The sequence below is a fragment of the Trichosurus vulpecula genome, chromosome 1 (assembly GCF_011100635.1).
Source record: "Trichosurus vulpecula isolate mTriVul1 chromosome 1, mTriVul1.pri, whole genome shotgun sequence".
NCBI lineage: Eukaryota > Metazoa > Chordata > Mammalia > Diprotodontia > Phalangeridae > Trichosurus > Trichosurus vulpecula.
The window spans coordinates 425,935,981-425,952,735 of NC_050573.1; the positions used below are offsets into that span (position 1 = coordinate 425,935,981).

Here is a 16,755-nt window from a genome sequence, read left to right on the forward strand (position 1 = left end):
AATGGTATTTAATCAACTAGGATACCCAAAGCTGTTGGAAACAGAAATGGCATTTGTTATTTATATTCAATTAAAGTAAGAAACTGGAATTGCCAAATTAAATATTCTTCCTTGAGTAAATTTTCTGAAATGATAGGTGAGAATGACAAAGTCTGGTATAGTCACGTCAGGGAAATTTGTTTTCAAAAGCAGATTCCCAGGTGAATCTTGTTAAAACCATTATGCCTGGACTAATTAAACCTTAGATAAATATGAGCTCTATACTCAAGTATGAGCTCTTTTTGTAACTCCCATGTTGTTTCTTGAAGAATTTATAATGATAAAATGTCTTCCTTACCTTCACTTAAAGATGACATCTTACAACCAGAAAGTACTCAGTGGTGAAAAGACCAATTTGGGAATCATACGCAAACTTAGGTTCTGACTAGAGTTGGCTTTAGGGAGAATTTAAAGTAAGCAGAAGAATACTTAAAATGGACCCTACTCTCAAGGCTCATTTTGTATACCAAGTTGCTTTGACACAGACTTGTACTTTATATCACCATGTGTTATCTGTGAGGTAGAACTAGGATAACTAAATATTAGTGCCTGAAAAAAGTATATTTTATTGATGTCTTTTGTCTTTGAGTCACAGTCATTTGTTGACTTCACCATCTCCAGACTGAACTCTTTCTTTTAAAAAAGAAAAAATTCAGCAAAAGTATCCAATAAAGAGAAAGTCTCATATATACTATATGTAGTATATGTATGAAAATGCTGTATCCATACACATACACACACACACACACACACACAGCCAGGAGAGAGAGTTCTCGCCTGGTAATCTTCCACACTTTCAGTGTATTTTTTCATTTTGCAGAATTCCACTTCTTTTTAGTAATCTGTTCATTTGCAGTGTTGCCATTGTACATATTGTATTCTTGGTTCTGCTTAATTCATTGCATCAGTTTAAAAAAAAATCACCGTCTTTCTGAATCCCTTAGATTTATAATTTCATTTATGTACCATAGTTTTTTCAGGAATTTTTCAGTTGATAAATGCTTAATATTTTTATTTAAATTTTCAAAATTACATATTATGGGTTGAAGCCAAATTTTAAGTTTCTTTGTTAGAACTTTTTTGTGTATATGTGTGTACTTTTAATTTTATATGTTAATGCTTAAGCATTATTCTCATTCAATAGAAATTATAAGTGTGTAGTATGTGTCAGCTTTTTCACATGATCTTAGGTCACATCAGTTTATGGGATATATTAGAGGTCCATATTTATTGGATTTGTAGTGGCATCTCTAGAAAAATTAAAGAAAATCCCTAAATTGAGGAAGCTGTTGTTTAGTCAGAAAATTATTTGAGACATTAAAAGATATGTAGTTTCTGTATCAGGCAGGATTTTTCTTTCCAAATGGATTGGTTAACAACTGTTGATAACTTTAGTTAATGTAAAAAATAGTGAGAGAAAGATATGATGACTTATCAAAGCTCAGTGAAACAGTTACTTGTGAAATCATTGGAAAATATACCCTCATTGATTAAGCAGGGTAATCCTGTGGCTATTTGGGGGATGTTTTTGTCACAGTATAATATGAAGATGGCAATTAAAATAAAGACAATAGTCATTTAAATTGGCTCTCTGGGTAGGGATGAGGGAAGGAATACAGTGGGAATTATAGGTGATGAAAAAGGATATTAGCGAAATTATGTTTAAAATATGAATTGTTTTTATTTAACAATAGTAGTATATTATGTATATTTTTATTAGCAAATATTTCCCTTCCCATACTCTATATCCCTCTCCCCCACCCCATAACTGCCTTCTTGCTGTTCCTAATCATTTTCTGCCTTTTCATTGGTAATCTTCCATGCCCAAAATGCATTCCCACTTTACCTCTACCTATTAGAATCCCTTGTTTCCTTCAAAACTCTGCTCAGGTGATACTTTTCACATGAAGTCCTGCTCCTTTCCCCAAATACTAGTGCCTTCTCCCCTAAAAATTTTATTTTGATTTTATAGCATATATATGTAGCATATATATATAGCATTTATTTATTATATACATGTTTCCTCTGATAGCTCCACGAGGGCAGAGGACTATTTTATTTTCTTCTTTGTTACCCAATGCCTAGCAAAGTGTCTGTCACATAGTAGGCACTTAATAAATGCTCACCAATTGATTAACAATATGGACACAAACGTTTGTTCATATAGCTATATATGTGTGTGTGCAACTGCTGTTGATGAAAAAGATATCCAGAACACATGAATTTGTTAAATAATTTAAACGCCAATTTTTGTTTTTATTGTAATTGGGCTATCTAATTGAATACATTATTCATGAATTTTTAACATAGTTAAAAATTAATGCAAAAAAGTTTACAGCTTTATTATACATAAGGTAATATTTCCCTGCATCTGTGAGGTCATCAAGGGAAGATTTAGAGCAGGCATGCGCAACATATGGCCAAAGGATTTCAGGCAGCCCACAAAAAACATAGAGGATATAAAAGAAAGTAAAGATGTAATGAGTCCTTTGTCCATGCCCCACTTAACCTGCTTTCCATTAGTCACTATTGTGCATGTAACTTGGCAAATAGGTTGCCACTGCATGCTCTCTCCTGTTTGTCATGTGACCCATGGCAACCTACCATGGTCAATCTGTCTCTAGTCTGACAGGAGTGATTTCATGATATATAAAAATCTTAAGTAGTAAGTGTAATTAGTTGATATTAATTGAAATTTCCCCTTTTTGAAATATGTTTTATTTGCAAAATAGTTTAATCATTAATTATACCTTTACTTGGAAAATGAACCACTAAAAACCTATCTTTGGCCCAAAGAAGTTTAGCCTATTTTAATTTTGGACCCTACCTACTGCCAAGTTGTACTGGTCTACTTTAGAGAGTAGAGAGATGAAGCAGATCTCACACCCACAATTAGGAGTTGAGATAAAGATATTGCCCTCAAAAAGGAAACTTAGAAGCACTGTGTTCCCATAGGTAGGAGAACCCAGAGAGAGCAGAATAATGAAAATGCTGAGAGGAGAGAGTTTCCTAAAGAGAGAGAGAAAATCCATTACCCCCATTGTAGTTTGTGTTGTTGAATTTATCAAGCCCTGGGCTACTACATTCATTTACTTCTGGATCTTACTTATCTATTTATCGTGTTCTGTTGTTTTCATGATTACTGTTTTGTAGTATAATTTGAGATCTGATTATATTAGACCTTCTTCAGTTTTGCGTTTCTTCATTATTCCACTTGAGATTCTTGACCTTTTGTTCTGTCACAGAAATTTTGTTAATTTTGTCTGTTTCTATAAAGTAGCCCTTGGATAGTTTGTTTTAGTGCTAAATATGTGAATTTATTTAGGTAATACCATTTTTATTATATTGGTTCAGCCTAGCCTTGGACACTGAATATCTGTTCAGCTATTTGTCTTCCTTTATTTCTCTGAAGAGTACTTTTGTAATTGCATTTACATAAATACTGGGTGTATGTGGGTATGTAAACTCAGGTACTTTAGACGTTTTTAATTATTTGAAATGAAATTTCTTTTATTCTGTCTTCCTCTGAGTTTTGTTAGTGAAAGACATGGTTTGAGAGGCTGTGTTTGCCTCTTGCTACTTCACTAAAGTTTTTCGTTGAATCACTGGGATTCTGGATCTAAATTATCATATATTCTGGAAATAGAAATAATATTACTTCTTTTTGCTTGTGTTTATTCCCTCAAGTTCTTTTTCTTATTGCTAGAGTTAGCATTTCTGATAATCAACAAGCATTTGCTTTGTGCCAGCTGTTATGTTATGGGCTGGGAATAAAAATACCATGAGTGAAATGATTCTTGCCCTTCAAAAGCTTATAATTTACTGAGGTAACAAAACATTCTCACAGATATATACAGGATGTATACAAAATAAGTAAATGGTGATTTGAGGATGGAGTCAGCACTAACATGTGGGCATTTGTTCTTGAAGGACGTGTTCTGGGAAGCAGAGGTGAGAAAAAATAACATTTCGGAGCTAGGGAACAGCTTTGTGCCAAGAAGATTGAATGTCATATATATGGGAAAGCCATTAGACCATTTGGTTAAGGTGAAGAGCATGTTGGACAGAATAGTATGTATAGGCCTAGAAAGGCATATTGAAACCATACTGCAAAGAATTTTAAATGCAAAATAGAGGCTATTATTGCTTTATCTGACAGTTTTTTGAGCCAGACAGTAAAATTATCAAACCTAGGCATTAGGGATATTAGTCTGACAATTGTTTGGGGGTTAATTGGAGAAGAAACTGTATGCAGTGAGACCCATTAGGGGTCTCTTGTAATAATCCGAGGAAAAAATTGAGGGACTAAACTATGGCTACTGTAGTGTAAGTGGAGAATGGGGGGGGAGGGATTAAATGGGTGGGATTTTGAGGAGCTAGGTCTTTTTTCTAGACTTTTCAACTGATTGGATCAGGGAGGAAGGTAAATAAGAATGAATTGAGTGTTCCGCCTATACTGTAAACGAAAGTTATTAGAAGAATTATAGTGACTTCAGTGGAAATAGGAAGTTAAGAAGAAGGAATTTGGGGGGAAAATAACAGATCTGGTTTTGGACTTCATGTTTGAGATTCTTATGGGTCATGTGAAAATATTTTTCAAGCAGTTAGAGATGTCAGACAGTCAGTAAGCACTTATTACCCACGTGATGCTTGACAGGCACTGTGCTAAGCACTAGGGATATAAAAGGAGGCAAAACAGTTCCTGCAAAGAAGCTATATGCAGGATAAATAGGATATAATTAAAAGAAAGAAGACATTGGAATTAAGAGGGCTTGGGAAAGGCTTCCTTTAGAAGATGACATTTTAGTTTAGACTTGAAGGAAGCCAAGGAAGGAGAGATCATTCCAGGAATAATGAGATAGCCAGAGAAAATACTCAGAGTCAGGAATGTCTTGTTCATGGTACAGCAAGGATGCCAGTGTCACTGGATTAAAGCATATTTGGCAGGGAGTAAGCTATAAAAAGACTGGAAGAGTTGGGAGGGGAGGGGTGGAAGTTGGTTATGGCTATGAATATCAAACAGAGAATTTGATCCTGGAGGTGATAGGGGGCCATTGGTGTTTATTGAGGCAATAGGAAACCAGTGGAATTTTTTGAATATGGAGGTGACATGGTTAGACCTGCCCATTAGGAAAATCACTTTGGCAGCTGAATGGAGGATGAATTGGAGTGAAAAGGGACTTGTGGCAGAGATACCAGCAGGTTTTTGCAATAGTTCAAGCCTGAGATAATGAGATATTGCACCATGACAGTGGTAGTATTGAAGGAGAGAAAGTGGCGTATTCAAGACATGTTGCAAAGGTAAAATCAGCCGACTTTGGCAAGACATCATATATGGGATGTGAAAGATACTGAAGTAAAAGATGACACCTAGGTTCTGGGCCTGAGGATCCGGAGGATGGTGGTACCCTCTACAGTAATGGGAAGTTTGGTAGATTTGGGAATCATCTACATAGAAATGATCATTGAATACTTGGGAGCTGATGAGATTGTCTTGAGAGGGTTTAAAGAGAAGGAGTCATAGAAGACAGATATGCAGTTCATTTATACACAGAGAGCCATAGTGGCAAAAGCAGCCAGGTGGTACAGTAGATAGAGTTCTTGGCCTGGAGTCAGGAAGACATGAGTTCAAATCCAGCCTCAGACACTTCCTAGTTATGTGACCCTGGGCGAGTCACTAAACCCTGTTTGTCTTAGTTTTCTCATCTGTAAAATTGACTGGAGAAGGAAATGGCAAATCACTCCATTGTCTTTGCCAAGAAAACCCCAAATGGGATCACAGAAAGTTGGACATGACTGAAAATGACTAAACAAGAACAGTAGTGGATGATCCTGCAAAGGAAACTGAAAAGGATCAGATAGGTTAGAGAAGAACCAGGACATAGTAGTATCAGGAAATCTCAGGAAGGAGAGAGTGGTAAATCGTGTCAGATGCTTTAGAGAGGTCAAGGAGGATGGACACTAAGAAGAGGCTATTGGATTTCACAATAAAAGGAACATTTATAACCTTGCAAAGTATAGTTTTAGTAGCGTGGAACAGATCCGAAGGTAGATTATCAAGGGTTGAGAAATGAGTTTGAGGGGAGAGAGTAGTAATTGAATGAAGGTAACTTTTTCTAGGAATTTGGCTGGAAAATCTCATAGGATGATAATTTGAGGCAAAAGTAAGGTGAATTTAGAGGTGAGTTGGGTTTTTTTTAAAGGTATTGGTAATCTGACTATGTTTATAAGCAGCCAGGAAGGAGCCAGTGGATAAAGTAAGGCTAAAAATGAGGGAACCAGAGAAGATGATTAAAGGGGCAGGCTCCTGATACAGATGACACAAATTGGAATTGACAGGAAACCTCCTCCCCATCCTCTGAGTGTGGAGCAAAAGAGGAAAGCATGAGGGGTAAACACTGAGGTGAGATGATTTGAAAAGTGAAATTTGAGAGGAATTCTTTATAGAATAGCCTCAATTTTGTTTGTGTAGTATGGTGTATAGCTTAAGAAGACCAATTTTTTAATGTGCTACTATATTCATTTGAGTAATTGTTCTTTTTTAATTATTCATTTAACAGTATAGTCTGTGAGTTTATAATATGTCCCATTATTTTAGTTTTTGCTCATTTTACCAACCTTTTGAATATGGCAGAATCACTGGCACTAAGTTTTTGTGAGATTATTTATATCAGTTACTCAGTCACTTCATAATTAGCCAATTCTGCCACAGTTTGAAATTGTAAAATGAAATTTAAGATTGTCTAAATTTCTATTGCTAAAGCAATTTTCCACCATGTTTCTTTTACCCTACAAGCTTACCCTCTGTTCCCCTTTACCTTTCCATCCTCAGATAGTCAGGCTGTACTCTGAGAGTAAAAATAAATATAACATTGTATTGGCACATGCCACAGTATGTAAGAGGTTTGCTTATTTTGGAGCGTAAAGAATATTGTTTCTTTTTGTGCCAGTAGTTTACCAGACTTGGTTTTGTTTGCTTTTGTTAGCGAACTTCACTGCAAAGTGGAAGATTTTAATTACAGTAATTAAATTTCCTCTCATTGTAAAAGATGCTTTTTAAAACCTGGATTTTCCATGCCATCTATCTTAAAGCCTATTTAATTTGGACAAAAAGTTTTCAGCCCCTTTGGATTGAACAATTAAGACATGTTAAAACACATCTGTCATGATTCAGACAGAAAGTTAAAACGACATTGCATAATGCTTGTTTCTTATGATTTCATTTTTGAAAGCTTGTGTTCTTATTCAGAAATGTGCTTTGTAAATTGGAGATAAGGCTCTCTCTGCAAAGGATTATAGAATGTGTGTTAGGTGAATATATATTGCTTCCCAAAGCTAATTCTTTGCACATTAATTAAAATTTTAAACAGCTACTTTTATTGCACTTCCCCATAGTAGATGCATCGTATTACTATGAGTTCAAATGATTTCCCCCTCTCCACCCTCCCCCCCCCCACCCCGCATCATTTGGTTTTTCCTTTTTAATGCTTACCTGGTATGGATCAGCATGAAGGTTGTATTTTCTCTAGAAAGCCAGGCATTACCTCCTTGCATTTTGGAGAGTAAATGATATCTCTTCATGTACTGCTCAAGTTGTTTTCTCCTTTATCTCTTAAGAGAGCACCAAAATATATTCAACTTTTGATTAGCCACACTAATAAAGGAGAAGGAGGTTATGGATAATGCCCAACAATGAGTATTTCTAAATCCTTTATGCTTGGCTTTGGAATGTAGTCAGAAACAATTTTTTAGTCTTATAAATCTTGCTAGAGAAATAGACTATGTGACATATGTTTTTGTTGCTTGCAACAAAGATACTCATTAGACCTTTAGAAAATGTTTTAGTCTGAGTAATTTTCATCACTACCAGCACCATGTTTTTGATAGTAAATAGGAATAAAGACATTTATTCATCGTATGTGTGGGAAGAATAAACGTACTTATTTAATGGTCTTTTCCATTGCTTAACTTATAGGACAATTTGTGTTTACTTTCAGTTTTATATCTTACTAACATTTCCCTCTAGTCTTTTTAAGGCAAATAAAGACATCTTTAAGCAAAATATTGTACTATACTAAAGTAGGAAGATTCATGTGGCAGTTTTTGAGTATTTCGCTGATATGTTTTGATCTTTGAAACCCTTAGTACCTAAAAAATGAAGGTCATAACCTGATGCAAATTATGGCAAATATTTTAGAATCACAAAGTAAAATTATGCAATGGCATGGGAAGGGGGAAAGTCATCTTTCCCCACCATCCAAAAATTTAGACCATCATGAACCAAAAGGAGAAGGGGATAGAAAAAAAGTATACTGTCCATACTTCCCACGTCTGGGGGTCTGATATGATGGGAAAGAATTAAATTGCCTTCAGATATATTGGGAAGCATATGGATCACTCATTAGGTTCTAATGAAGAGGTGGATTTAAGTCATTCAACATCTCTAGGACTCAATTTCTTCAAATTAGAAAGGTGGACTAGAAGGTCCACCTGAGGGTCTAGTCAGAGATCTAATTCCTGTATTTTATACTTGCCTAATGATGGCAAGAGGAGATATGTAAGAGTGACAAGATTTTAGACTATCCTGAATCTTTCCATATGGGACTCTGGGAAACATGGAGTGTTAGTAAAGTTTGGGTAGACTGGTAAATGTCTCAGCAGACTGCAGTTATGCAAGTGTATTGGTAAGCTCACATAAACGGCCTATAAAAAACAAAAGTACCAAATGCAAAGTTAGTGCTTGCATGCCAACAAAAACACATGGTAATTGTGTAAAATCACAGAATTCTATGGTTTGGAACACCCAATTTAATCACTATGGGGGAGAGAAAATTGCTCATAATAGATATGGACATAGTGTTAGCTTTAATGTAGGAGGTTCCTTTTTCCAAAACAGAGCCAAATTACAGCCTAATTTGTGTTCATTTTATTCTCAGTACTTCACAGAGATACAGACCTGGAAAGGCAGGGATATGATGAATGTGGGTCTAGGTTATTCTAGTGATGGTGAAGATAGCAGCTAGCACTTATATAACACTTTAATATTTACAAAGGGCTTACAAATATTATTTTATTTGATCCTCACAACAACCCTGGGAATAGATGTTGTTATTAGCCTCACTTTACTGATGAGATAACTGAGATGAATCGAGATTTAACTGACTTGCCCAGGGTTATACAACTAGTAAGTGTCTGAGATCAGATTTGAACTCAGGTCTTTCTTGACTCTACTCAGGTATTCAACATTCACTCACTCATTCATTCATTCATTCATTCATTCATTCATTCATTCCCTTGTCTGTCTGTTTGTTTATTTATGTTGTTCCACTGCCCAATCTCAAATTTGTATATGTGTCACTTTAACATTTACAAGGCACTTTCCTCACAGCCACCGTGTGGAGGAGGTAATGCAAGTAGTGGTGTCTCTCTGAGAAAACTGAGATTGAGGGAGTTTCTGACATATCCAGGGTGATGTAGCTAATATTAGAGCTGGCATTCAGATGAGATTCTTTCCTGATTCCGGGTGTATCACACTTTCCACATACTATGGTGTGTCTCTTTAGGTGAAGGGCAAAATAAAGTAGGAATTATAAGGTGCAGAGTTTTGTAGTGCATTTTTCATTATGCCAGCTCTGTCTTGCCCTTCATTTTTCATTTTACTTACATGAAAAAGAAGTTTCAGAATCTGACAGTACAGGAAAAAAAAAAGTTTTGAAAATGCTTTTGCCATAAAACTTGTTGGAAGGAGTTTACATATAGTTAATTATTTGATTATTCATATTCTGAACACTCCATCTTATTGCAGACTGTTCCTACTTTTAGATAAACTGTGTTCCTGGAAACCACTCTTTAAAACAGATTCCCATTTCTTTTTTTTAAATGCTGTTGTTGTTTAATTGTTTTAGTCATGTCTGACTCTTCATGACCCCCTTTGGGGTTTTCTTGGCAAAGCTATCAGTATGGTGTTTCAACAATCTGGCTAACAGCTGTTGTGGGGGTGTAAGACCAACACAACCCCAACAACAAGCATGCTGCAAAAGCACAGTTTCTTTTGATCTGCTTAACTAAGGAAAGCTATGTGAAGGGGTTTGACAAGCTTACTTTAATTCAGCATACAAATATCATTCACTTAGTTCAGGGAAAAAAGCCAGCACACTGAACTTCAGAACAAATACAAACAAAGTACAAACATCCAACAGACAGACCTTGTCTGATTCAAATCCCAATAGTTACCAGAGTTTAACAAAGTCTCGGCATCCAGGTTACAAGCTGGAGGGCCCTTAGCTACAGCTGCCCGGAGTCTCCGCATCAACACCATCTCAAGTGAGAGCCCTGGCAAATGGCTCTGTCCTCTCTTCTTATAGGGCCTCAGACGTCATCTGAATGACAAGAACTAAGGCTCTGGTGATTGGTTCTTGAGTTAGCCCTTCCCCTTAGGACCTTGGGAGGTTCACATCCACATAGGTTAGGTTAACACCTACTAGGGGTTAGAGCCTGGGGCTTAGCACTTAGTAAGACTCAAGATGGGCATGGCTCTGGAGTTAGCACCTCCCCTTAGCCAGCCCCACCTTGGGCCCCACCCCAGTCACCAATCCTGCACCCACATAGGTTCCACACCTAATAGGGGTTTGGGCCTGGGGCTTAGCACCTAGTAAGGCTCAATGAAATACACTGAATTACTCAAAGAAAACAAAGGCCATTTTGCTTACCAACACATATGGTTTGCCATTTCATTCTCCAGCTTATTTTACAGGTGAGGAAACCAAGGCAAACAAGGTTAAATGACTTGCCCAGGATCACACAGCTAGTAAGTGTCTGAGGCTGAATTTGAATTCAGGAAGATCAGGCCCAGCCCTCTATCACCCGTGCCACCTAGCTGCCCTTTAAAATGCTGTAATGGTGCTTTTTGTACTGTTTGTCTTGCTCTCACTTACCAATCCACCCCCTTCCCATTGGACCTTTCCTTGTAACAGAAAAGAAATTCAATGAAACAAACTCACACCAGTCATGTCTGATAGCATATGCCTTGTTCTTCACTACCTTTCTACCTAGAAGTACTCTGGAGTCAGGATTGATCAAGGGTATCCATCTGAATTCTGATCTCTTTTAGTGTTTTCTTCTTTTACATTCTCATAGCCATTGTGTGTCCTGCAGGCTTGTGCTTCAAGTTTGTGGGTGAGGTCACTACCCAGCTCTCTCACTGCAGTGTCTCAGCCTGGAGCACCTCTTTTCCTATTTGAGGTGAAAGAATAATTTTTCTCTACCATACAAAGGAAGAGAAGGAGAATAAATGGAAGTGAAAGGGATAGGTATGCAGTATAGAACCTTCTAGACCTGAAATAGCTTCTATGACAATGAAAAAGAGGACTGGAAACAGAGGTCAGACCCTGTCCTTTCCCCCAAGAGATTACTTGGGAAAAGGCCCCCAAGTCACACCCTCAACTCCCTCAGTAGAAAGAGGCAGAGGAGACCCAGGTCACTGTGTATCAGTGGAAGGATATGGGACTCAAAAGTAAGAATGGGAAAATAGAGATAAGTAAAAGATCATGAAAGACCAAAAGTCCAAGGGAGAATACAGCTAGTTCAGAAGCAGATAAGCCAACAGAAAGACTAATACAACACAGCACAATGCACACTGGTAAAGTACCTACTCTGTGCCAGGCACTATACTAAGTGCTGAAGAAGCAAATACAAAAGTAGTCTCTGCTCTCAAGGAACTTACACCCTGATAGGGGTGGGGGAGGAAACAAATGCAGAAAAAAATGCTGAAAAGGGGATGGGGTGCCAGATGGAGCCATGATGATGATGATGATGATGGTAGAATCAAAAACAAAGCAGAGCAACTGGTAATGTCATAAAGACAGAAAGAAAAAAAATACAAAAGGAGGCAAAACCACAATGAACAAATATTATAATATGAGGGAAAATTCGCTGATCAAAAAGAGAATTCTCACTTCCCAAAGACCATGGAACAATAGCAAGGCAGTCCCTATTTAAAAGACAAATGTGTTTAAAAAAAAGAAAGAAGAAGAGAGCCCATTGATTGGGGAATGACCAAAAAAGTAGTGGTACATAATGGAATATAAATGCCCCAGAAAAAAACTATGCATGTGAAGAATGCAAGGAACTATGAGAAGAATTATGCAGCTGATCCCAGTGAAATAAAAACCAGGAAGATGAAAAAGGTAGTTGTGCCTAATCTCTCACTGGTTATCGTTATCCCATCTACTCTTAATAGCTGTCCAAACCCATCCTGGATGCTTTTCTTTTTCTCTAGTATAGTTTAATCCCCTTTTTTGATAGTGGTTGGGGTTGAGGAGGGGGATGTTCTTAGCTTTCCTTGTCAATCTTAGTTCTCCTGATGCTTTTTTTTTTCATAGAACTCTGCCAGTCTTTTGTATTTATCTTATAGGCAGCTAGATGGCATAATGGATAGAGCACAGTGCCTGAATTTAGGAAGACCTGAATTCAAATCTACCTCAGATACTTACTGGCAGTGTAACCCTGGGCAAATCATTTTGATGCTGTTTGCTTCAGTTTCCTCAGCTATAAAATGTAGATAATAATAGCACCTATCTCCAAGCATTGTTGTGAGGATCAGATGAGATAACGTTAGTAAAAACTCATGGCACTGTGCCTGGCATATATAGGGTATTATATAAAGGCTAATTATTATTCTTTTCCCTTTACCCTTGCTTCTATCTTCTGTAAATCTAAACTGGTCAATGAGTTTCATGTGTATCCACATAGGTCTTTTTTGGACAACTCCCCCTTTCCTTCTCTATAAAAATCATCTTTGTGTCCAGAATTTCATTTTTGAGAGCTTCCCCAACCCTCTATGTAAAATGAAGTGGTCAAATTCCCCTCACCCCCTCAGATACTGACTTAGCTGTTATTCCATTCTGTTTCTAAGACCTGTCAGTTTCACCTGTGTACGCATCTCAAATAGGCCTCCTTCTGCATCACTGATGCAGGCCCTCATCATCTCAGGGCTACAGTATTGCAATAGCTTGTTGGTGAGTCAGTCTGCTTCATGTCTTTCCCCACTCCAGTCCATCTTCCATTCAACCTAAAGGGTAGGTCTGACTATCTCACCTTCATACTCAATAAATGTATCTGGCTCCTTATCACCTCCAAGATCAACTGTAAAATACTCTCATGGATCTTCATAGCCCTTCATAACCTGGACACACACACACACACACACACACACCTTTCCAGTCTTCTTGTACCTTATAGCCTACCACATACCCTTTGATCCAGTAACACTGGTCTCTTTGCTGTTCCACAAACAAGATACTCCATCTTTTGGTTCGGATATTTTTACTGGCTGTCCCTCTATTTCTGAAAGGATCTTCACCTTTTTCTGTTTCCTGGGTTCCTTGACTTCCTTCACATTTGAGCTAAAAGCCCACCTTCTTTAGGGAATCTTTCCTAATATCTCCTAATTCTGGTCCCTTCCTTCTGTTGATTATTTCCTATTTATCTTGTAAATATCTTGTTTGTACATATTTGTTTGCCTTTTGTCACCCCTGTTAGATTGTGAGCTCCTTGAGAGCAAGGACTGTCTTTTGCCTTCCTTAGGATCCCCAGTGCTGAGCACATTGCCTAGCACAAAGTAAGTACTTAACAAATATTTATTGACTAATTGACTGACTCCCCACAATCATTAGCCTGCAAATCCCCCAAGGGTTGGAGCATCTCTAGCAGATAGGAAATGGAAATTCAACTATACAAAAAGAGAACAAGCTGCAAAGTTCTCTTGGGGACCGCCACACTGCAGCACCCCACTCTTAGCTACCTTGTGATAGGCATTGTTATGTAAAGAACATGGATGGAAAGTCAAGATAAATCATTCAGAAGCAAATTCAAAATTAATGTTATGCTCATAACATTCCCTAATAAATTAACTGCCTTGGAACAAATTTGAGTTTTGAAAGAGGCATTATGTCAAAACTGACTTATGGTTATTATGTACAGCCCCTAGATTTTCAAACAAAAGTGCTACCAAAGTTTCTTGTAAGTTCTTTTCATTTGCCTACATGAAGAGGGAAGTTTTTTTTTTTTTCTGTAGCATTTTGACATTTGAAACTGCCCCAATTTGTATTCCTACTTCTAGATAAAACCTGCCTGACAGTAACTTTGTTTCTTGTTGTAGTATCCTCAATGGTGACATATTGGCTGCTATTAATTAACAACATTATGTCATATGAAGGTATTTCCCAGGGCTGCTTCTTCCTATTCTAAATATATTCCCTGTGTATTTTGTAGGACAAACTATGCGAGAAAGAAGATTTATGGAAGCAAGCAATATGAAAGAAGTAGACTACAGAGAAGGAGATATTCCAATGGAATGGGAAGGTACATTTTCTTTCCTTTTTGTAAACTATGCGACAAGAACGGTTTAAACATAAGAGGAATAAAAAAAGAGCACCTGTAACTACAATCTGATTTGCTCTTTTTCTCCAAACTCTTCATTTTGAGAGGTAAAATTTCTGACTATAAGCTGAGCTTTTTGAAACATTGTTCTTTTTAAAAGTTTTGTTTATAAATCTTCTGGTTTGATATCTAGGTCATTTCCAGATATACTTACCCCACCATTAGCCTTCCCCTTTATCAAAAAAGAGTCAAGCAAACACATCCTACCCAGTGATATTTGACAATGTAGGGAGCCTTCCACACATATTCTTCACCTCCCTAACAAGTCCTGCTCCAGTACCTCATTTAGTGCTTCAAGTGACCATGGGTTCTCAAAGGCAATGCCCACATAGCAGAAATTCTGGCAGAATCTTTGCAATGCTGCAATGTTTTTGAGTATAATCCTAGCAACAGACTAAGTCCGCTTTCCAAGGACCACCTTAGCTAAGGACAGAGAGTCATAACCAGTAAAATGGTGTAAAGCCAGTCAGTAAGTGAAAGATCTTTCCCTTCCATTGGATAGGCTTCAGGTGGGACCAACAAAGGGAGGCCTGATTAAAGACAGGCCCATACCCTTTCACTATCTAGGTCTGAGGCCCCAGGCTAGTTAGCAAACTAGTTTACTAGTTTGAGAGAGGCATGAAGCCCTCAGGGCCCTAAAGGGAGTTGCTAAGACCAAAGCCAGTGGTATGTGCACTGAGTTCTAGTCAATCAGATGACTACTAGGACTGTATAAAAAGAGAGCTCAGGACTGGGAGCAGCAGAACTGAGAACTGGGAGCAGCGGAGAGCAGTAGGATTCAGAAGCAGAGAGTGCTGAACAAGAGAGAGTTGCAGAGATCAAGGAACTCAGAGTCAGCAGAGCTACAGGAGAGAGTGCTGAGTGGAGAGTTAGGATTTGAGAGTGATCTTTTATAGGAAGGCCCTAGCAGTGAGGGGAAATTACAAGTATGGATTGGTTCCTTGCTATAATATTTTGTTATAATTTCCTTATTACTACAGTGAAGTAGGCTTATCGGTTTTGGAATGTTATTGCTACAATATTAAATTGAGGGCATTGGTCCTTGGATCTGATCCTCTGGAGTCTAAATAAATGTTATACTTCCTCTGCCTTCTACCTAGAGAATTCCTTATATTTTGAGATTCCAAACGACTCAGGCAGGTCCATGGCCCTCTTTGAGGTCATGAATTTTGCCTTACTGCTGTAAATGGTTACTCAGCAATGAATTTTTTGACAATGGTAAACCAGAAGGCAAAGAACAACAAAAATGGCCTCAGTCTTATGCAGCCCCCCTTCTACTTCTGCAATGGCTGTGGCAGAGTAATAGAAAGGGAGCAGAGGATCTAAATACCAATTTTTAGAACATCTATGCATTGTAACTTGATTTATACTCTATATGTGAGATCCTGGTCCACTGACCAAGAGGTGAACATGCTGCTAAAGGAGCTGAATCCTGTCAATCTTGATGTTCTTTCTATAAACAAGACCAAGAGAAGCAAGAAAGTTACAAAGATGACTCATATACACTCCTTCGGAATGCAAAAAAAGGAGTTGACAAGGCAATAAAAATATTATTTCATATTGAAGTACTCAAGATTAGTATTTGGAGAAAGGAGATAATTGCAGCATATGTGCCAACATTGGTTGCAGAGGATACTTGGTGGATTTAATGCAAATGTGGGAATGGGGGGGCGGAGCCAAGATGGTGGCTGGAAAGCAGGGACTAGCGTGAGCTCCCAGCCGAGTCCCTCCAAAAACCTATAAAAATGGCTCTGAACCAATTCTAGAACTGCAGAACTCACAAAATAGCAGAGGGAAGCAGAGGACAGCCTGGATGGTCTCTGGGTGAGGTCTATCCCGCATGGAGCTGGGAGCAGAGCAGAGCGGAGCGGAGCAGAGCCCAGCATGAGCGGCACGGACCAACCAGACCAGGAGCTGGGCGGAGTGTGCCCTAGCGCCCTGTATCAGTGAGCTGCAGCAGTTACCAGACTTCTCAACCCACAAACACCAAAGACAACAGAGAAGGTTAGTGGGAAAAGCTGCCCCGGGTGCAGTGGAGGTGGGGCAGCTACAGAAGTACAGCTGCAGTTGCTTCCAACCCCAGGCCCACCTGGTGGGAGGAATTAAGTGGCGGATCAGAGCAGCAGTGAAGAGCCTGCTGAAGATCTAAGTCCAGTCCGGGTTGGGGGTTCTTGGGGAAGGAGGAGTGCTGGTGTGGCAGATCTGGCGCATCTCCCCCGGCGTGGAACATAGTTCTCTTAACTCCACAAGCAGTCATACCCCGCCGAAAAACTCAAG

At 38.3% G+C, this 16,755-nt stretch overlaps 1 protein-coding gene across 1 annotated transcript in view; it reads left to right on the forward strand.

Moving 5' to 3' along the window:
* NDUFAF2 (NADH:ubiquinone oxidoreductase complex assembly factor 2) overlaps positions 1-16,755 on the forward strand; it is a 239,714-nt gene that overhangs the window by 131,836 nt on the left and 91,123 nt on the right. The window contains exon 2 of the mRNA XM_036742192.1: positions 14,311-14,400. Within this exon, the coding sequence (XP_036598087.1) occupies positions 14,311-14,400 (90 nt within the window). The remainder of the gene's footprint in view (positions 1-14,310; positions 14,401-16,755) is intronic.